Here is a 23,489-nt window from a genome sequence, read left to right as displayed (position 1 = left end):
ATGCTAGAGGGGCCTGAAAAGCCAGCTCCCTGGGTAGAGGAATGGGACCAGGTCCCCACTGAGGAAGCTGAGGATGGATGGTGCTCTGGGATCAGGTCCGGGAACACGGGTACACAGGAGAGCGGTCACAGGGACACGATTACTCAAGACATCAAGGTTACGAGGGAAGACGTTAAACTGTATTTTTCTGTAATGTCCACAGTTTTTCAATATCTTCCAATTCCAGGAGTAATGAATGCTTTTACCAATGAAAAAAGGCAAAACCTTACTTCAGTGACAATTTTTGGTTTGAAATTTAGATATTTTCTATAGGGCTAAGTTATTCTGATGCCAGGGAATCTGTGCAAGTTTACCAGAGATCTTAAACAAGGAATTCTGCAGAACTCCCGACAGGAAGACAATAACCGTTACTGGAACGGTACGTGTGTCAGTCCCACATGCCCGGGAGGACAGGCTGTGAGGACCCAGGTGCCACTCTTGGGCCACTTTCTCCGTCCGAGGAGTGGGTGGTTGGGTGGATGACCTCTGTGGGCCATCCCAGCTCTAACTGGACGTGGTTCTGTCATGAGAAAAGCTCTGCTAGACCCGGGCCACTCAGCTGTCCTTTAATGCAGACAGGACCCTCACTATTCGACTATAGGCACAGGCACATCAGTGTTTTTAATCAGCAGCTTCTTGACGGTTTCCATTAACTACTTCACTGGAAAATGGTCAAGGACCTTGCTGACTGAGCATCCTTTTGCCTCCAAGGATTAGGCAGACGTCTGCCCCGTGCCAGCACTATTCTCTTTCTCCATCTCCTCTTTGGTGTAGCCTTTGGGAATCACACTCCTGAACGATTTGTAGATGGCCGTCCTCCCCCTTTCTCTGCCTCTGCCGTCCGTGGGATTTCCTCTGGGGTCACACACCAGCCTTCCAGGGGCGAAGAACGCAGGCTTCGGGCTAACGAGCTTTCTGACCCTCAGCTTTCTCAGCTGTTAAAGGGGGTGACAAGTATGCTCAGGGGCGGCGTGGAAATGAAATGAGACAGTGACCACACAGTGCTTCATACAGCGCCCAGCACACAGCAAAAACCTACTCATTGTTGCTCTTCTAAAACCTTTTCTTTGTTTTCTCATCTTGAAACTGTAGACAACAGTACCCCTATCACACTTACTTTGAGGAGTAAATGAGCTAATACGCATACAATCGCTTAACAATGCCTTGCACACATGAGGAATTTAATCACTGTAGCTATCATTACTGTCACAATTCAATTTTGATATCCTTCTGGCAGCATGAATACTGACACTGGGACAATTCAGAGAGAAGGCACAGGCCTGGTGTGAGGATGACAGGAACATTCATTCATGCAGGGGCCCACATTTGTGAAAATTCACTGACCTGCATGCTTATGACGTGCACTTTTCTATACATGTATGCTATTTCAATAAAAACACGAGACCGAACGTTCCCATCTCTGTGGTCTCTGTGGTTCCCTTTTCCTTCTCCTACCGCAGGCTTCGTCCCACGTCCACGTCAATTATGCAACGCATTCCCTGCCACACTTACCAATATGCCGCCTGTGCCAAACCCCATTGGTTTAAGCAAATAAAGAATAGTTAACTAATGGCAAATTAAATGTGTCTTCTCCAGATAGGTTTACTTATGTAACCATGTAAAAGGGGGTTGTTCCTTCCTGAGTAGCCATTACAAATTATTCCCTTTCTGCAAATTTTAATTGCTCTTTCCAGCATCTCATAAAAATTACAAGTGAAGGATTAGATAGACTTGACTGACTTTAGGTTAGACTGCTATTTCCTGGTTGTTAAAAGTAAACCAGATGACAAGGGAGTACAGTGCCTAGTCTGCAATACCTTCTTTAATCATATTAATAAATGGCTTAACGTGCTACTGATTAAGTAACAGAAACAAGAAGTTTCATTTTTAATAAATATCACATTCAATAAAAGGTTAGATTGGGCCTTTTATCGTAACTGAATAGCTAAGGTCACTGGTTCGATATTTCATAAATGATAAACTCTTTCACTATCGTAAAAACACTGGTATCATTTCAAAATAGGTGATATCATTAAAAACAATGCCTAAAGTTACGTATTTATTTCTAAAATTCATTATAAAATTAAGAGATGTATTGTGCTTTAAGTGTGAAAAGTTTCATCATCTCAATCATCTGGTTATAATTTCAATGGAAAGTAAATCTATTATAAATTCAACCTTTATGTATCATAAGATTCATAGTGAAAAGGTCCCTAGAGACCTGTAGAGTTTAGTGGTCTGTTAAAGCTGTTGGATTAGATGCTATACAATACAAAAGTACAATAAAGCACAAAAAAGAAATTCAACGCAAACATTTTAAAAAATAAAAATATCTGTATATGCAGATGTTGTCTATGTAGAAAATCATAAAGAATCTACAAAAAAAACGTACTAAGTGATTTTAGCAAGGTCATGGGATACAGGATCAACAGGCAAACATCAATTTATTTCTATATACTAAAAACTGAAACTTAAAACGACAATACCATTTAAACTATCATTAACAAACATGAACTACTTAGGGATAAATTTAACAACTGCAAGACCCATACACTGAAAACTACAATGCACTGCTGAAAGAAATTAAAGAAGACCAAAAATAATGGACAGAGAAGCTGCCTTCATGCATCAGCAGACTCAGTATTGTTCAGATGTCAGATTGCCCCAAAGCACCCTCAGATTCAATGCAATCCAGTGAAAATCCTAGTTTTTTTTTGGTAGAAACTGACAAGCTAATTCTAAAATTTATATGGAAAAATGATATGGAGCAAAAATAAATTTTACTTTCTTAGTTATTTTACTAACCAAAATAACTTCAAAGAACTGGAGGACTCACATTACTGGACTTTAAGATTTATCATACGGGGGCCTCCCTGGTGGTGCAGTGGTTAAGAATTTGCCTGCCAATGCAAGGGACAGGGCTTTGAGTCCTGGTCCAGGAAGATCCCACATGCTGCAGAGCAACTAAGCCCGTGCACCACAACTACTGAGCCTGTGCTCTAGAGCCCACAAGTCACAACTACTGAGCCCGCGTGCCACAAGTACTGAAGCCCACATGCGAAGAGCCCGTGCTCCTCAACAAAGAGAAGCCACTACAATGAGAAGCCCACGCACTGCAACGAAGACTAGCTCCTGCTCGCTGCAACTAGAGAAAGCCTGAGTGCAGCAACAAAGACCCAATGCAGCCAAAATAAATAAATAAATTTTAAAAAGGTTATAAGACACAAAGAAAGACATTACATGTTAATAAAAGGTTCATACAGCAAGAAGATAGAATAACTATAAACTTATATACCTAATGACAGACCATCAAATACATAAAGCAAAAATTGACAGAACTGAAGGGGGAGAAATAGTTTCACAGTAATAGGTGGAGACTTCAACATCCTATGAATAACCAGACAAAAGATACGTAAGGCAATAGAGGACTTGAACAACACAATGAACCAACTAGATCTAACAGACACATACAGAATATTCTACACAACAACAGAAACACATTCTTCTCAAGTGTACATGGGACATTTTCCAGGACTGACCATTTGGTAGGCCACAATTTAAGTCTCAATAGAATTTAAGATAGATATCATACAAAGGGGCTTCCCTGGTAGCACAGTGGTTAAGAATTCGCCTGCCAATGCAGGGGACACAGGTTTGAGCCCTGGTCCGGGAAGATCCCACATGCCACGGAGCAACTAAGCCTGTGTGCCACAACTACTGAGCCTCCGCTCTAGAGCCCGTGTGCCACAACTACTGAAGCCCGCATGCCTAGAGCCCGTGCTCCACAACAAGAGAAGCCAGTGCAATGAGAAGCCCGCGCACCGCAACGAAGAGTAGCCCCCGCTTACCTCAACTAGAGAAAGCCTGCGTGCAGCAACGAAGACCCAACGCAGCCAAATATAAATAAATAAAATAAATAAATTTATTTTAAAAAAAAGATATCATATGAAGTATCCTCTCCAACCACAAAGGGATGAGATTAGAAATCAATTACATAAGGAAAACTGGAAAAGACACAAATTTGTGACAAACAATACACTCTTAAACGACCAATAGATCAAAGAAAAAAATCACAAGGGAAATTAGAAAATACTTAGAGATGAATGAAAACGAAACACAACATACCAAAACTTATGGGATGCAGTGCTAAGGGGGAAATTTATAGCTATAAACGTTTACATTAAAAAATGGGAAATCTCAATTCCCTGGCAGTCCAGTGGTTAGGACTCTACACTCTCACTGCCAAGGGCCCGGTTTCAACCCCTGGTCGGGGAACTAAAATCCCACAAGCTGCGTGGCATGGAAAAAGGAGATAACAAATCAACAACTAACTTTCCAACTTTTTTTTTTTTTTTGCCACGTTGGGTCTTTGTTGCTGCGTGCGGGCTTTCGCTAGTTGTGGCGAGCGGAGGCTACTCTTCATTGTGGTGGCTTCTCTTGTTGCGAAGCATGGGCTCTAGGTGCACAGGCTTCAGTAGTTGTGGCACGTGGGCTCAGCAGTTGTGGCTCGCGGGCTCTAGAACGCAGGCTCAGTAGCTGTGGTGCAGGGGCTTAGCTGCTCTGTGGCATGTGGGATCTTTCTGGACCAGGGCTTGAACCCGTATCCCCTGAACTGGCAGGTGGATTCTTAACCACTGCACCACCAGGGAAGTCCCTAACTTTACAACTTTTAAGAAACTAGAAAAGAACGAAATAATGTCATTTGCAGCGACATGGATGGACCTAGAGATTGTCATACCGAGTGAAGTAAGTCAGACAGAGAAAGACAAATATATTTTGTTTATATGTGGAATCTAAAAAAAATGGTACAAATGAACCTATTTACAAAACAGAAATAGAGCCACGGATGTAGAGAACAAAATTATGGTTACCAAGAGGCAAAGGGGTGAGGGGGAGGGATAAATTGGGAGATTGGGATTGACATATACACACTACTATATATAAAATAGATAGTCAACAAGAACCTACTGTATATCACAGGGAACTCTTCAATATTCTGTAATGAGTTATATGAGAATAGAATCTACAGAAGTGTGGATATATGTAAATGCATGACTGATTCACTTTGCTGTACAGCAGAAACTAATCCAACATTGTAAATCAACTATAATAAAAATTAGTTTAAAAATAAATAAAAGAAAAAAAAAGAAACTAGAAAAAGAAGAAAAACTAAACTTGAAGCTGGCAGGAGAAGGAAATCATAAAGATTAGAGCAGAGATAAATAGAGAACAGATAAACAATAGAAGGAATTATTGAAAAAAAGGTTGACTCTTCAAAAAGACAACACAATCGACAAACCTTTGGCTAGACTAACTATGGAAAAAAAAGAAAGAAGACTCAAATTACTAAAATCAGAAATAAGGGCTTCCCTGGTGGCACAGTGGTTGAGAGTCTGCCTGCCGATGCAGGGGACATGGGTTCGTACCCTGGTCCAGGAAGATCCCACATGCCGCGGAGCGGCTGCGCCCGTGAGCCATGGCCGCTGAGCCTGCGCATCCGGAGCCTGTGCTCCGCAATGGGAGAGGCCACAACAGTGAGAGGCCCGCGTACCGCAAAAAAAAAAAAAAAAAAAAAAAAGAAATGGAAGTGGAGATATTACTACTGATTCTACAGAAATAAAAAATTGGAAAACTTAGATGAAATGGACAAATTACTAGAAAGACAAAATCTACCAAGACTGAATCATGATCTAATAGGAAATCTGAATAGACCTATAACTAGTAAAGAGATTGAATTAGTAATCAAAAACCTCTTGACAAAGAAATGCCCTGGACCTGATGGATTCACTGGTGAATTCTTCCAGACATTTAAAGAAGAACTAATATCAATCCTCAAACTTCTCCAAAATATTGAAGAGGGAACATTTCCAAACTCATCCTATGAGACCACTATTACCCTGATGCCAAAGCCAGACAAAGACACCACACAAAAAAGAAAACTATAGACCAATATCCCTTATGAACATGGATGCAAAAATCCTCAACAAAATATCAGCAGAGTTCAGAAGCATATTAAAAGGATACACATTACGACCAAGCGGGATTTATTCTTGGAATGCAACGATAGTTCCATGTATGAAAATTGATCAATATAATATACCATGTTCATAGAAACCATGATCATCTCAACTGTTGCAGAAAAAGCACTGACAAAGTTCAACACACTTTCATCATAAAAACACTCAGCAAACTAGCAACAGAAGGAGACTAAAAGAAACTAAAAGCCATAAAGAGCTCTTACAACTGAAGAAGACAAATTCAGAGCAAACATCATACTCAGGGGTGAAAGACTGAAAGCTTCTCCTCTAAGATCAGGAACAAGGCAAGAATGTCTGTTCTCACCACTTCTATTCAACATAGCACTGGAAGTCCTAGCCAGAGCAATTAGGTAAAAAAAGAAATAAAAGGTATCCAAACTGGAAAAGAAATAAAATTATCTCTGTTTGCAGATGATACTATCTTATATGTAGAAAACTCTATAAAAATTCCACACGTACACAAAACCTTGTTAGGACTAACAAATGAGTTCAGCAAAGTTGCAAGATACAAAGTCAACACACAAAAATTAGCTGCATTTCTATACATGAACAATAAACAATCTGAAAAGGAAATGAAGAAAACAGTTCCATTTCCAATAGCATCAAAAACAAAGAAACAAAAAACTTAAGAATTAACTTAAACTTAAAAGACTAACATAAAGAAATTAAGATGACAAAAATAAACAGAAAGATACTTTATATCAATGGATTGGAAGATTTAATATTATTAAAATGTCACTACTATGCAAAGCAACTAACAGAATCAATTCAATCCCTATTAAAATCCCAATGACATTTTTCACAGAAATAGAAAAGTCCCTTCTAAAATTCACATGGAATCTCAAGGGATCCCAAAAGCCAAAACAATCTTGAAAAAGGACAAAGATGGAGGACTCACACTTCTGTATTTTAAAATTTACAACAAAGCTACAGTAATCAAAACAGATTGATATCGGCATACAGACATATAGACCAATGGAATAGAATAGAGAGCCCAGAATTAAACCCTCACACAAACTGTCAAATTATTTTGACAAGCATGCCAAGACTATTCAATAGGGAAGGGATAGTCTTTTCAACAAATGGTACTGGGATAACTGAATATCCCCATGAAAAGAATGAAGACCCTTACCTAACACCATATACAAAAAGTAATGCGACCGATTTTTGTGTGTTGACTTTGTATCCTGCAACTTTTGCTGAATCCGTTTATTAGTTTATCCACCCAAAATGGATCAAAGACCTAAACATAAGAGCTAAAACTATAAAACTCTTAGAAGAAAATATAGAGCAAAAGCTTTATGACATTGGATTTGGCAATGATTTCTTGGATACACCACCAAAGGCACATACAACAAAAGAAAAAATGGACAAATTGGACTTCACCAAAATCAAGAACTTTTATGAATCAAAGGATACCATCAAGAAAGTGAAAAAACAACCTACAGAATGGGAGAAGATATTTGCAAATAGTATATCTGACAAGAGATTAATATCTAGAATATATAAAGAATTCCTAAAACTCAACAAAAACAATCTGATTCAAATATGGCAAAGGACTTAAACAGACATTCATATATCAAAGAACATATACGAATGGCCAAAAGCACATGGAAAGATGCTCCATATCACTAACCATTAGGGAAATACAAGTCAAAGCCACAGTGAGATACCACTCCACACCCATTAGGCTGGCTACTATAAACAAAAAAACAAGCAAGTGTTGGCAAAGATGTGGAGAAACGGGAACTCATGTGCATTGTTGGTAGGAATGTAAAATGGTAGAACTTTTATGGGAAATAGTATGGCAGTTCCTCAAAAAAATTAAAAACAGATTTACCATACAATCCAGCAATTCCACTTCTGGGTAAATACCCAAAAGAATTGAAAGCAGGGTTTTGAACAGATATTTGTACACTCATATTCAGAGCAGCATTATTCACAACAGCTAAAATGTGGAAGCAGCCCGAGTACCCATCAACAGATGAATGGATAAGCAAAATATGGTATATAAATACAACTGAATATTATTCAGCCTTAAAAAGGCAGGGAATTCTGACATGTGCTGCAACATGGATGAACCTTGAGAACATTATATTAAGTGAAACAAGCCAGTCATAAAAAGAGAAATACCGTATAATTTTACTTACTGTTTAACAGGTATACACTGTTTAACAGGTATAGAGTTTGGGTTTTACAAAATGAAACGAGTTCAGGAGATATAAATGGTGGTGGCAGAGGCACAACAATATGTAAGCAGCATTTAATATCACTGAACGGTATACTTTAAAATGGCTAAGATGGCAAATTTTATGTTATATGTATCTTACAAGTTAAAAATTTGAAAAAACCAAAAACCCAACAAAACCTGAGAATGGAAAAAAAGATACAAATGTGAAAGCTAAAACCGTAAAGCTTCTAAAAGACAACACAGGAGATAATCTTTGTAACTTCGAGTTAAAGATTTCCTATATAGGATAATAAAAGAAAAATATTTGCAAAATATCTGTCTCATAGATTTGTATTTGGAATATACAATGAGCTCTCACAACTGAAGAAGATAAACAACCTGATAAGATAACGACTAAAAGATGTAAACAGAAACGTCAACAAAAGATGATACAGGAATGGTGCACAAGTACACGAAAAGACATTCAACATTGTTAGTCATTAGGGAAATGCAAATTAAAAACACTTAACAACCACTAGAATGACTAAAATGAAAAAGACTGAGAATATTAAGTGTGGGTGAGGATGTGGAGCAAAAATAAACTTCATTTTCAAAAATATGAAGAGCAACTTTGTCGTAAGCATAGATTATAAAAATGGCATCAGGGGCTTCCCTGGTGGCGCAGTGGTTGAGAGTCCGCCTGCCGTTGCAGGGGACACGGGTTCGTGCCCCGGTCCGGGAGGATCCCACATGCCGCGGGGCGGCTGGGCCCGTGAGCCATGGCCGCTGAGCCTGCGCGTCCGGAGCCTATTGCTCTGCAACAGGAGAGGCTACGATAGTGAGAGGCCCGCGCACCGCGATGAAGAGTGGCCCCCGCTTGCCGCAACTAGAGAAAGCCCTTGCACAGAAACGAAGACCCAACACAGCCAAAAATAAATAAATAAAAAATAAAAATAAAGGAATTCCCTTAAAAAAATTTTAAAAATAAATAAATAAATAAAATTGGGGCTTTCCTGGTGGCGCAGTGGTTGAGAGTCCGCCTGCCGATGCAGGGCACACGGGTTTGTGCCCTGGTCTGGGAAGATCCCACATGCCGCAGAGCGGCTGGGCCTGTGAGCCATGGCCACTGAGCCTGCGCGTCTGGAGCCTGTGCTCCGCAACGGGAGAGGCCACAACAGTGAGAGGCCAGTGTACCGCAAAAAAAAAAAAAAAAGTATTTCTTCTACAATATAATTGTATAACTTGTTTTTTCAGTTAAAGGTCTTGTGGAGTTTTGGTTTTTCGGGTATTATTGGTCATTAAGTGTTTTCTACACCATTTTAAATGCCGTTATTACAGTTTATATAACAATCTTCTATTAATAACTTTCATTTGTTTTAAAAAGGCTGCAGTGGACATCCCTATAGCTAAAACTTTGTGTGTATGCATGATTATCTTTTTGAAAATAAGTTTCTAAAATTGTTGGGTATAAGACTTCCATTTTAGTCTTCTGAACTGATCTCCAGAAAGTATTTACCATTTAATTATTTTAAATTTAAAAATTTAATTTTATCCAAGGACTACATAAACAGTTTATAAATAAAACTACTAGACTTATAACCCCAAACAGCATTCACTCCCACTCCTCAGATGCAAGCACTTTTAAATCTTTTAGCATTTTTCTCATTTTATTTCTAAATATACTCATATCCTTAATTGTAAAATTTTAGACTTAAGAGAATTTAGTTCTTTTCCACTTCCTTGTGCTTATCTTTCCCCTCCTTTCTATGTAATTATCACAACTTTCGTTCAAATCAATGCAGTTTTTCTTTTTAATTAGTTTAGTTTTAATTATGACTGTAAATATAGTTCAAAGCTGAATCAAACAGTATACTATGATTACATTTCTTTTCTTGAACTACTTTTTATTTTTCCTGGAGTTAACAATTGCCTCATCTTTTTCATTTGCTTTAGCTTTCTATGGCTCTATTACGATTCTTCTCCAACTCTTCACAGTATACTTCTTATAGTAAAGACTTCTAATATTCCTCTCAATATCAAACAGCACATCACTTTCATCTTTTTTTTCCCTCTAAGAGGCACTCCTCCAAGAGCTCTCTGCCCTGTTCTTGTTGTTGGGCTTGCTAAACAAACTTCATCTTAGGATTTCCTGTCACCATCTTCCTGGGTATCTTTCCTGGGTTGGTATCTCTTTTCTGTATCCTATGCCTTTCTCTTTCTTGGTTTTCTTCTTCATTTTGATGGAGCTCAATCCCCAGTAGTTTCCTTTACAGATATTCTCAAAAGAAGGAGGAGCTCTCGGAAATCAAAAATTAGATAACAGAAGTATAAGACTGGTTGGGAGGAAAAATTTTTTAGGCTTTGTATATCTCAAAATGTTCTTATAATCTGCCTTTATACTTAATGAATAGTTGGCTGGGTATAGAATTCTAGCTTGGAAATAACTTTCCCTCAGGATTTTTATTACATTGCTCCACTGTCTTCTAGTTTACAGTACTACTGGTGAGATACCTAATGTCTTTCCAATTCCAGCCCTCTGCTTGTGACCTGTTTGGAAACTTTTAGGACTCTCTCTTTAATCTATGATTTCCTTTAGTATGGGGGTCCTTTTCTCCCCCATCCACTATGCTAGTTATCTGAATGGCCCTTTTTAACCTATAGTCTCCTATCTTTTGAGAAATATTCTCATATTAATTGCTTCATAATGTCTTCCCCTCATTTTACTTTACTTCATGGCTAAGAACTGATCTTCTCGTTTTTCAGTTTTACTTTTGTGCATATTTCCTCATCTTTATCTTCCAACCCTTCCACAGAATTTCTGTTATCTTATTTTTAATTTCCAAGAGCTCCTCCTCTTTTTATACAGTATTGCTCTTTGATATATCACCTTGTTCTTATTTCTTACATGTAGTATCTTATCTATCTGAAGATGATCTAGCTTCCAAACTCCCTGCATTGTCTGCTTCCTTCTAGTTTCTCCTTGCTGTCTGCATGATATCAGAGTTTCACGTTGGAGCCTTCCCTCAAACATCTGACATTCTTTGGCAATTGACTTACACTTCATAGTAAGATACTAAGAAGCTATTTGGAAGCTCTGTATGTGTGAACAGGTCTTGTCAACTGATGAGCTTCTCTGTGAAATGCCTGGGAGGGAACCTAGAAGTTTCATTTGGCAGTCTTTTCTTTCTGATGGGCTAGCTCCTTCAGGGGAGAGACCAGAGAATAAAGGAAGAAAAGCCAGAAGTCTCGCCATGCAAACACTAACGCACCCCCCTGCCTTTGTTAGCGTGCCACTCTCACCCTTTACTGTCTATGTCCAGGCTCCAGAGTCCCTCTGGCTCAACTTCTCCAGAGGAGAATCCTCCTGCCTCCTGGCTGGGTTGGCTAACAGATTTTCATCTTATCAGAGCTCAATACTATCATTAAAAAGAAAAAAAAAAAACTTTGTCAGTCTGGTAGAGAAAAAACAAAACAAAACAAACAAAAAAAGCCTTGTTTTAACTTGCATTTGTTTTTTTACTAGTGAGGGTGACATTTTTTCCATACACTTATTTGCATTTTATTTTTTTAGATTTTTTTTTTCTGATGTGGACCATTTTTAAAGCCTTTATTGAATTTGTTACAATATTGCTTCTGCTTTGGTTTTTTGGCCACGAGGCATGTGGGATCTTAGCTCCCTGACCAGGGATCAAACCCTCACCCCCTGTATTGGAAGGCGAAGTCTTAACCACTGGACCACCAGGGAAGTCCCTTATTTGCATTTTAGATTTCTTCTATTTGTTTCCTTTGTATTGTTTTCTATTAGGGTATTAATCTTTTTCTTTTTGATTCCAAGAGTTCCTTATATATATTAAAAATATGAATTTTTATCAAATATATTAGATTCCTTTTGAGTCTTTGGGTTTATAATTGTTTTTAGGCTTTATTTTCCTTTAATAAACACAGATATTTCTCATTTTTACAAAATCAAACCTATCAATTCTCTCTGATTTCTGCTCTGGTATCATGCTTAGAAAAGTCTCCTGACGACAATTTCATTGTGTTTGCTCCCCTTAGATAATTAGGCAATTGAAGACACTGCTACATTTTCACTTACTTAATTTCTAGTTGATGGAGACCATCTCTGCAATCAATGTGCACATATTCAGAGTATACAGCCACTCTGCCTTTATTTTCTACCTTCGTTTAGCAAAGTAAGCTACAGCATGTGAGGAACATCAGTATGTCTGAACCATGACTGTATCCGTCAGGATGGGCTGGGTCAATGGTTCTTAAGTGTGGTGTGGGGCCCCCTGGGAGTCCCTGAGACCCTTTCGGGGGTCCACAGGTCAAAACTATTTTCATAATAATACTAAGATTTTATTTGCCTTTTTCTCATTCTCTCATGAGAGTATAGTGGGATTTTCTTGAGGCTACATGATGTATATCATTGTTCTGATGGTTAATGAATTGTGTACTTGTATACTTTCCTGTTTTCTAGAAATTTCTAAGGTGGTAACTTTATGGTATAAACACGTGAGTTTTCAGAGATTAACTCAACTGATTTTAAGTTCTTTTGCTGCACACTTACTATCTTTCGTTATATCTGCTATGCTATCTGTGTATCCGTAACCTCATTGTTGTGGAATACATAGTTATTTTGAAATCCTTAAGTCTTCCTTGTGCCTGTACTGAAATACAAGAAGTAAGTACACTCTGTGTCTTATTATTAAATATTGATAGTTATAACCCACATAAACAAAAGCTCTTTGGGAACCTCAATAATTTAAGAAGGTAAAGAGGCCCTGACAGCGAAAAGTTTGAGAACTGCTGGGTTGGTGATACCGTGGTAACAAACCATCCAAAAATTCCAAAGGTTTACTTCTCCCTCACATTACATGTCCATCTCAGGTCAGCTAGTTCTCTGCTTGGAAATGTCCTCAGGTCCCAGGTGGACTAAACAGACACCCTTTGGAACCCTGCCAGTCATGGAGGCAGAGGGAAGAGCATGAGACTCTCCGGCTGGCCTGGCCTTGAAGTACCTCAGCCTGAGCAGGACACACATCACTTCCACTTACACCACTGGTTAGAAAGGGTCATGTGATCCCACCCAACCGCTAGGGGACTAGGAAGTGCAGCCCCCTCGCTAGTTAAGAGCCAATAATGTTTGGTGTAGAGCACATCTAACTACTACAATGGTATTTATTTATTTATTTATTTATTTAAAATTTATTTATTTGGCTGCGCCGGGGTCTTAGTTGTGGCATGCGGAATCTTTAGTTGTGGCATGCGGGATCTAGTTCCCTGAGCAGGGATCGAACCTGGGCCCCCTGCATTGGGAGCACAGAGTCTTAGCCACTGGACCACCAGGGAAGTCCCTACAATGATATTTAATTCAGTATTTTGAAGACCTAATAAGAGTATGCAAATAACAGCTAAATTATAACATACCTTCACTTTAAGAAAAGTAAAGCCACAGGCTTTTTATTGCTGAAGCCTGTAAGTTTCAAGTTCAAACTTCCAGGCTGTATCTATATATTGGTGCATCTCAGCAACAAAGTCTCAACAAACTATATTCTACTGGATTTTGGGGGGTTTGCCTAATTACCACAATTGAAGATTCATGACTGTCCATATGTTCCACGACAATCTGATTGAAATAAACTGCATTAGCTAATAAAAGGCTGTAATTTTTTATGATACTTGGTGCTCATACGATTTAAAGGAAAAAGCAGATTTCAGAGCTAATTAACACCAAGACAGCATGGGTACTTAGTGCTGAGCAAGAGCTGCTTCATGAAGAGAAAGGGTGTCACAGATTACTCGGTGTCACTGAGTAGATACTGATTATACTAAGAGACCAGTTTTTGTAAAGGTTCCTGCTACACAGTCTGAAGCTTCAGACAATAAAGCTGCTCTCATACACAGCCCTACCCTCTTCTGATGCCATTTTCCCTGCTCAACACAGTCTTCTATTCTTTTCATTTACGTGTGGAAAAATCTTTGGAGGATGTGGAAATAAGTTCCTGCACATGGGGTTCATGCACAAACATAACAGACCCCCACAACGTGTGTGGACTCACCCTCAACGTCAAGTATGCTGCAGACTGTACTAAATCATCCTGCCTGACTCATCTTTGTAAGGTGCTTCACAAATGGAACAGGATTTCAACGGAAACTAACCTGTGCCAACTGTAAAAATTCAGCTCCATTTAACTGACAAAAGGAAAAAGAACTGTACCAAAATAAATCTAATCCATCTGAAGCTACTTACTTTTACAAATATTATTGGTGCTAGTATAAAACATGATAAACAAGTAAGCTTTTCTCACTGCAAAAAAGAAACATAAGAGGAAGATAATCAATATCTGCCAGATGAGAAAGGACAAGGGAAGGGCGTTCTTTCCTCTTCTCACGTGGTAGTCAGCCTGGAACTTAGTCTGCACGGGCCTTGGCTTACGCTGGGGCCCGAGCGTACAGGCATGCGTCTGAATTTGCCCTCATCTTCTGGTACCTGACTTTAAACAATTTTCATAAGTGACAATTTAGATTTACCAAACTGATAGTTGATAAACTCCTTTCAGTAAATTCCTCTAGAATGATTTATTGCCAAAAGTGCAATGTGTTCCTCAATACAGGTATTCCACAAAGTAAAATGCACCTGGACCAGGTGAGTATGGTGTTAGCAAATATTCATCATTTCAAGCCAGAATGTCAACCCTACTCTAAGTACCACAGGAGGTACAAAAGAAATATGTCATCCCAGCCCTCAAGGAGATTATAAACTAGAGGGAGGTGTGTGTGTGTGTGTGTGTGTGTGTGTTCCCTAAAACCCCAGACACATGGATTTAACTAAACAATATATAACAAAAATGCTAATATTAATGATAAAGACATAAGTTCAGGGCTGTCAGAATGCAGAGAAAACTTCGTGGAGGCAGTGGGGTCTGAATGGGAATGCAAAAGGTGGATTCAATTTGCTTTGGTACCAACAACAGGCTGGGGCATTTCAGGGGAAGAGAATGCCCTGAGGAACCAGGAGAGACAGAACACTGACAAACTGGCCAGAGTAGAGGCCAGAAGAAGGCAGGAAGTAGGTAACAAATCAATGTGGACATCCACCCACCTGCTCATTCATGCAGCAAACATCTGGTAAGTACCTGTCATGTGCCCACACTGTTAGGGACCTGATGGCGAACCAGACAACAATGGTCCCTGACCACATGGAGCTTGCTTTGCAGTGGAAGAAAGCAGAACATCACCACAAAGGAGGCAGAAAATAGAGAAAACATCTAATTTGTAAGGGGCTTTAAAAAGGGAGCCAAGAGTTTGACCCTTCCTTACCCAATAAACCATAGGAAGCCAAAAGGTTTCTGGCTAGAGAAATGTGATCAGTGCCGTGCGTTAATATTAACTTGTACGGCTTGACTAAAGCTGACAGAAGGCAAACCAGAGAGACCTGAAGAAAACTACAGCAGAAATGTAAGGCTGAGCTTATGAGGGCTGGTTGGCTGGCTGGCAGCCTAGAAGTTGAAACAGAAATGAAGGGGTCAAAGTCGGCTGGAGTCGAGGGGGTTCATGGACTGAGTGGCTTACAGGACAGTCGAGAAGGGGCTCAATACTATGCGGCGAAGAAAAGCCAAAGCGCATCCGGGGCTTTGACTGGGACGCATGGGTCAGGAGAACCTGGGAGGCAGACAGGCTTGAGAGGCAGGTAAAACACGTAAGCAATAATGGGCAGAAGGCAGAGATGCGGGGCCCAAGCAGAGCACTTTAAACCAGCCGAGCTGGTGAGGACTGAACCTGGGGAAATTCTAAGGAAGACAGGAAATGAGCAACTGGCAACGTGAGAAAGGGGGGCAAGGAGAGCATCGCAAAAGCTGAAGGGGATTTCGAGGCTGTCAGTGGTGTCACAAACGCATCTGTACAGACTTAAAGCTAATAAAGTACTTTCACCAATATTTCCTCATTTAACACTTGAAGACTCATAAAATGTCTTGAGATTGGTATTAGAACCCCCATTTTACAGATGAAAACAGTGAAGATCAAAAAGGTTAACTAAATGACTTGTCTGAGATGGAGAAGTTTATCTGGTTACGTACCCCTGACCCAAAAGCTGGCTAGAAATTGTAACTTGTGTGGCCTGGCTCAAACCAATCTTCAGTTCATGAACATTTACGAGAGTGAAAGGCAAACTACAGAGAGGGGACGGATATTTATACTAATCTATCAGACAAAGGACTCACCCAAATTCTATAAAGAACTCCTACAAATCAGTAAGAGCATTCCTTATTAACTTTTATGCTCATGATACTAATAAAAATATACTGGCATTTACTTTACATAATAATATGCCCATTACTGTGCTAAGCACTTACGTGCATTCTCGCTTAATTCTCCCAACAGCCCTATGACAGTAAAATTACTGTCTGGATTTTATGAATGAAGAAAGTCTCAGAGAGGTTAAGTAACTTGCCCCGTATCAGGGGCTAGAGAGTCAAACTTGGACTTGACTTCAAAGGCTTTGCTCTTTAAGCCACTGACCTCTTCTGAAGCTCCACTTCCATCTTTGGCCTTTTTACGCCATCATCAACACGCTCATAGGTGCCCAAAATGCCAGGTACTGGGCTAAGTGATCTCAGCTGTCCTTCCTGAAAACCCGCCTGTGTTAAGTATAGAGGTCAGATGCACACACCATATTTCTCATGATTTTGGAGGTTGGACTTTTACCACCACTTTAGGACTCTTCATTTTGAAAAGGTGGGCTTAAGAGAGAAACAATCAAATCGTGAATATGTCAGAAAAGCTAAACAGGAGATTGATCAAACAATTCCAAGTTTCTACAGCTAGGAATAACCTTAGAACACTTAAGTTCTACTTAACATAGAAGGAAAAAAACTTACAAAATTTATAGAACGCATTATCCCCAAGATGGCATTATAAGTTCAAGAAAGAACTAGGTGGGACTTCCCTGGTGGTCCAGTGGTTAGGACTCTGCGCTCCCAATGCAGGGGGCCTGGGTTCGATCCCTGGTCAGGGTGCTGGATCCTGCAGGCCGCAACTAAAGATACCGCATGCCACAGCTAAGACCAGGCGCAGCCAAATAAATAAATAAATACCAAAAAAAAAAAAAAAAGGACTAGGCAATCGGTAAGGACAGAACTCTATAAATACTAAAAAAGAAAAAAAGCAGGGCCCACATCACCTTTAAGGTTTGCGGGGCCGATGGGGAGTCCCATCCTCCAGGCACACCCCTTGCTGACAACAACACACGAGAACAAACGGGCCAAAGGAGCAGAAATTCTGATTCCTGATTAGAGGTCATTCCAAGGGCTTAGAAAAGACTTTCCTACCATTGTACAACTTTTTCATTTCTCTTCCTAGTCATGTCCATGTTTATTTGGGGCCTTTGAGACAGGACAGTAAATAAAAAGGCCAGCATCTGAGTGACATGAACTCAAGTTCCTTTCTGGGTCAAAAATGATGGTTCGGATCCTCTCTTTACATCCAGAGTTTGGCTTATTTTTTCCTTCTCGTCCGTCTGCATCTGTTACATCCTGCCCACTCGTGCAGGATTCTTGTGGTTTGATGTCTGTTGGCATTTTACTGCTGAAGAATGTTCTGGCTCCAGCAAACCCAGGAGGGAACACTGTGCACTCACTGCAAGCAGAAGTGGTTCCAAATGTCCAAGAGCCAAGCAGGATGCAGCCATCAGGCCACGAGTTTCTCCAAGGGAGTGCGATCTGTATAACCCATGGGCCACGATGGTGGCAATAAAGCAGCAATATTCCCAATGGCCTTTTTGTTTGTTTGTGTTTGGTGCCCCTTTAAACACTTATGCTATTTTATTTTTTCATCTCTGTTAGCTGTCTTAAATCCTCTCTTGAACAAAGTAGGGTATAAATAAAACACATAAGTAAAATTAAAATGAAAGTTTAATAGAAGTGAACACTAAAATTCCACAGCCAAGCAAAACGTGCGGCTTGCGTATCCCATATTCTCTTCTCCAGGGTTTTATTACTGAACTCACAGCAAATATAAAAGCTTTCAATTGAATTCTCTTTAAGAAAGAAAGAAAAAAGAAGAAGAAAGAGGTATTTTGGTAGATAATGCAGAACTGGAGTATTAAAATTTCAAGATGCAATTGTTTGAAACGTCCAAAGCAGAAAGGTAATAACTAGCTTACGGTTTACTGAAGAAAACAATTTGAAAATTCAACCTCCTGGTGTTTGCTAATCCCATTATGAGATGACACTGGAACTAGCGGGACACCATGACGGCCCCCTCCCCACCCACAGGGAGACCCCCAGAAGCCTCTCTGAGCTCCACCCAGGAACCCTCCTGACCGCCAGTGCTGTCTTGCTGTCGCTGGAGCAGAACCTCTGCCTCTGCCAGGTCCTCCCCTCTCTGCCTGGCCTCTTCAAAGCTGATAGCTCACAACAAGTTTATCTGTGGGTCCCACTCCGCCTCTACTCCAGACACTGTCTTTCTGGATCATCCCTTGGCTCTGCACTCCACTCCCATGCTTAACCCCAGCTTCCGGGAACCACCGCGCCCGCCACCCAAGTCACACTCATGACCCTGCAGGAAGAGTTCAGAGGGAAGATCGTCTTTTGAAGAGAATAAACTCAGAATTTTGAACAGAAAGAACGAAGAAAGCTTTGGGAATTCATAACCTAATTCATAAATTCTGGCACTATGTTTTTTTATTATTACAGTAGCAGATTTAGCCAGGATGAGGCATACCAAAGCCTTCCATGTACATGTATGTCTTTTTAAAATTAGCGAAACCTCATGTTTATCAAAATCCAAGAAGTAGCAACAATAAATATTATTAACCGAATACCTGCTTTCGCCAGGTACTCTATACATACCCTCATGCTCCACTATCCAACATCTTGGCTCAGAGTGAGTACGTAATACATTTTCACCTGTTACCTACATTTCAACATCCAGGGAAACAGGGAGCAAAAAGGTTCAGCTCCTAGCCTAGAGGCACAAACCTCCCAGGGGTAAAACTGGGCTTTGAACACGGGCCTTCTGGCTGCAGAGCCCCACAGTGAGCCTCCTCCGTGACTTCGCTGCAGGTCAGCACAGGAGACTCTGAGGCTGAATGACGTGCTCAAGCTCACCTGGGTGGCAGGGCGGCCTGAGGTCCTGCTCCTAAGGCATGCTCGCTGACAGGACGAGGCAGGTTTTGGGACAACCAAGGCTCACACTACTTGCCCAGCACCTCGTTTTAAGCAGGGTCACTGTTGTGAACATCCAACCTAATGCAGCAGATGGGAAACTCATTGAAGGAATGACCTTCTTAGACCCACCTTTACATCCCTCATTAAGACTAAATTACCTGCCCATAAGGTTAGATAGCAACGAAAGAACAAACACACAGCACCTCACTGCCTTAGGCACCTAAGTGTGCACCTGGCTTAGCCAACGCTTTTACATTCAGTTCCTGCGGATGGCCCCGCCATCCTGGTTGGGGGGCTGGGTGACTGTCCCCCAGGTCAATCCTGGCTGTGACCAGCAGACCTTCCTCTAGTGCTCTAGCCTTTTCCTCCCATCTGCAGTCCAAACTTGAAGTTTTAGCCCCACTGTGTGACTGTAACCTACAGCCAGAGAAACCCAGGCAACCAAAAACTGTGGAAAGAACAACAGACCCTATACCAGGGAAGGAATGAAAATGCATTTTTTATTTAGGTTTTGATTTTACGCTTCTAGTTTCACAGCTGTCATGGAAGGATAAAGATCCCAGAACACTGACCTCCATATGTGGACTACAAGAAAATACATTTTTACTTAAGTTCATTTTTTATTTAACGACTGTTTTATTTCAAAAGTGTTTAAAAGCTGAAAAGGAGATTGGCTCCTTTAAGGCTCAATCCACTGGGACCGGAGATCTTAAAACAGGTTATAAACATTGCAGACATGCATAAAAATGAAACTCTTTCAACTACAACAATGGTTAAGTAGGAATTAAACTCAAGTATTTAGGAATAAATCAGGTTTAAAATGTGTCAATCATAATGTCTACAAAGAGCATAGAGATCACGAAAATTTCACTCTTACTCTTCAGGAATCCTTTCTCCAAATAAATTTTGGCAAATCACCTCAGAAATCTCAAATCAGTTAGATTTCAGGCCCCTGATGATGCATCTGACTACCTAAACCAGAGATGACAATCTGGTTTCAATGTGCCCAGTTAATGATAAACTATTCCTTCCCCTCAGTGTGTGGCAGGCAGGCAACGGCTCCATTCCGCAAACAGGAAATCCAGAACGCTAGAGAAAGGGAATTTTTTTTTTTTCTCTTTTAAGAGAAAGGGAATTATTAAAGGTCATGGAACTCCTGTCTAGCTGCCTGCTTCACTCCCTGGGATACAATTTAAGGGGATATTTTAAAGTTTGAAACATGGGCATGGGAGATTCTTAACCTGATTTTTGACATTTCTGTATCACTCCATTGTTATTATCATGTATTATGCCTGTAAATCTGAACCTTTTAAACAGAGTTCCCTGGTTTTGTGTCAGCTTGCTTCCATCTGAGACTCCTGGTGGAAAGTCTCTGAACTTTCTAACACGAGAGTTCTGAAGGAGCTCTGGAGCGCTGGTGGGAAGAGGACCTCGCCTCCTAGTTACGCTTCAGTGTCATCAAGCCGCAGACCCGAATGCGAACACATCAACAGGGGTTATTACCTCCTTTTGACCACACAGGTAAAAATAAAGATTACTTCTATTTTTTCTCTCATTCTTCAGCTAAATCATGGTATTTCAACTTCAGGCTGATTTCTAATTTCACAAAAAATCCTAGTAAATATCAAGTCCAGAGATCACCTTCAGAGCTTCTCTTCTAGTGGAACCCTGAGAGAGGAAATCTCCACACCAGAGGGGATTGTGTTTTACACTGTTTGTTGACAACGGCAACACAAGATGATGAGCAAGAGGAGTGTTTCATAGGGATTTCACCTACAGTCATAAATGTGGAGGTGCCTTCACTCATCTCGAGAAGTAAAAATTTTTTTTTTTTTAAAGAAATATTTCTTTGGCTTCCACCCATCAGTCCAATAACAATGACGGGTCCTAACACTCTGGTAGTTTTATACCTCTGACAAATGTTTACCTAGGACTCTGGCCAAGCCTATTATTTTATATCATTTGCAGCGGCCTAAGACTCAGTAAGCCTGGTAAACAGGTGAATAAATGGCTGCTCAGTTACTGATAACCAGACTAACTATAAATGCGTGGAAAAAAAGGCTGGTTTCAGAAAAGCCGGTGTTATTTACCGCTTTGCTTCTAAGAACTGGAGAAAGAGAACAGCCCAGGGGATTCCCTGGCAGTCCAGTGGTTGGGACTCTGTGCTTCCACCGCAGGGGGCACGAGTTTGATCCCTGGTATGGGAACTAAGATCCCAGAAGCCGCACGGCACGGCCAAACAAAACAAAACAAAACAAAACACAAAACAAAAAGAATAACTAGCCCAATAGCTCCATTCAAAGGGGAAAAAATGAAGGCCAAAGGTTACCGTTGATTAGTTACAAGAATCTCCAGGTGGCCCTATGGCAGCCTAACAAGATCTGCAATTCCCCAAAATATTTCTTTGGGCGTTTCCATAGTAAGTAGTGACTAACACACTTAAGGGATTCTTATGAGGGGTGCCCAAGGAGTCCGGCAGCTCTGTAGTCTGAGAACTGGTAAGCTAGGGTGACAGTACAGCACAGAGATCAAGAACTGGGATTCCAGAATCAGACTGCCCAGGGCTGAATCCAGACTCTCTTGATTTCTAGTGGTGTGGCTTTGGGCAAGTTACTTAATCCCTCTATGCTTCATTTCCTCGGTTTTAAATCAAGAATTATCTGAATGCCTACTTTAAGGTCTGATACCAGAATTAAGTGCAAAAACATAAAGTGTCCATTCAGCACCCTGCCCCTGCACAAAGTAAGCCCTCACAAAACGTTAGCTATTATTAACATCACGCAGACCTACTGACAACACAGACTTGACCAGCCCTAGTCTAGTCAACACAAGCTTGACTAGACCAGACTTGGCTACTTCGGATCACTGGAAAATCTAAGCCCAAATTAGAGGTTCTCTGGCAGGGCTGGGAAGACCCAACCCAGCAGTTTAGAAAGAAATAATCCACCTTGTGACCTGACCTTGGAAGCCTCCCTGACCTTCACGCTGACCTCAAATGTAGAATCAACAAGAAAGGAAAGTTACTGGGCCCCTACTAAGTGCCAGACACAGTGTGAGACTCTCTCGTGTTATCTTTCATCCGGTGAGGAAACGGGCGCACATGTCGAGGACGTGCTTGGGGCATCACTTGTTTCCTAGCTTATTCCTAACCTGGGCCTCCGAAATGAGGCTATTTGTCCGGGAGACTCTTCCTTGAATTTCTGGACAGCTGCACAAAAGGAGGACACAAGACACCTGCCTCTGAGCCTGGACTCATTTCAGAGGCGGGATGTCCCCATGGAAGACGCAGGGACCGGACAGAGTCCTGGGGAGGTTCCCGGGTAGCCTTGACCTTGGTGCCTAAGACTCGGTTTCCCACCCTGCGGGCTGGGGGCGATGACACAGCCCCTGGGCGGGTGTGGGAGCCGAGCGTGGCACCGGGTCCCGGAGGACTTGGACCCCCACTCCACCTCCACCTCGGGGGCCCTGTTCCCTCCTGGGGGCGCGGGGGCCTCTGGCCTTGCCCTGACACAGCGCACGCGGCGCACCGGCCGCGGAGAGTTGGGGCAGAGGCCGGCCAGGACATCCCCGGCGCAAGGGTCGGGGCGGTGGGGACAGTCCGGCCGGCCGGCGATCGCGCACGTCAGCCGGGGTCACGCGGCCTCCCCGCCAGGCTCCGGCCCCGAGGCGGGAACGGGGCGGTCGCCGCCAGCTCGGTCCCCCCTGAGCGACCCCGGCCTAGCCTCAGCCCCGACAGCGGCCCATCGCAGGCCTCACCTCCCTGCGCACGTTCAGCAACGAGTAATAGTCTTCATTGTCCAGCTCCTCCTCGCTCAAGGCCGTCGCCATCTTCGCAACCTTTCACCCCGCCAAACCGGCAAGGCCGTGCTCAAGAGGGACGGCCGTTCGCGGTCCAGACGGCGTGGGCCCGTGAGGTCGCTCCACAGCGGCCCCTGGCGGCCCGGAGTCGCGCCGCCGCCGCCCAGCCCTGAAGAAGCGCGCCTGCGCCCTGCTTCCCCGCGCGGCCGGGGGCGGGACGCGGCGCTTCCGGCCCTTCCACGTGCTGCGCGCGGACCTAAAGCCCAGCCAGGG

The 23,489-nt window shown here is 41.7% G+C and overlaps 1 protein-coding gene across 1 annotated transcript in view; it reads right to left on the bottom strand.

Moving 5' to 3' along the window:
* DNAJC11 (DnaJ heat shock protein family (Hsp40) member C11) overlaps nt 1–23,304 on the bottom strand; it is a 71,147-nt gene extending 47,843 nt beyond the window's left edge. Inside the window, exon 1 of the mRNA XM_030879849.2 lies at nt 23,175–23,304. Within this exon, the coding sequence (XP_030735709.1) occupies nt 23,175–23,246 (72 nt within the window). The 5' untranslated portion in view covers nt 23,247–23,304. The remainder of the gene's footprint in view (nt 1–23,174) is intronic.
* Between the last annotated feature and the right edge of the window lie 185 nt (nt 23,305–23,489).

The sequence above is a fragment of the Globicephala melas genome, chromosome 1 (assembly GCF_963455315.2).
Source record: "Globicephala melas chromosome 1, mGloMel1.2, whole genome shotgun sequence".
Lineage (NCBI taxonomy): Eukaryota > Metazoa > Chordata > Mammalia > Artiodactyla > Delphinidae > Globicephala > Globicephala melas.
Note: the sequence above shows the minus strand (reverse complement) of the source record. Positions and strands in the feature narration are given on the sequence as shown.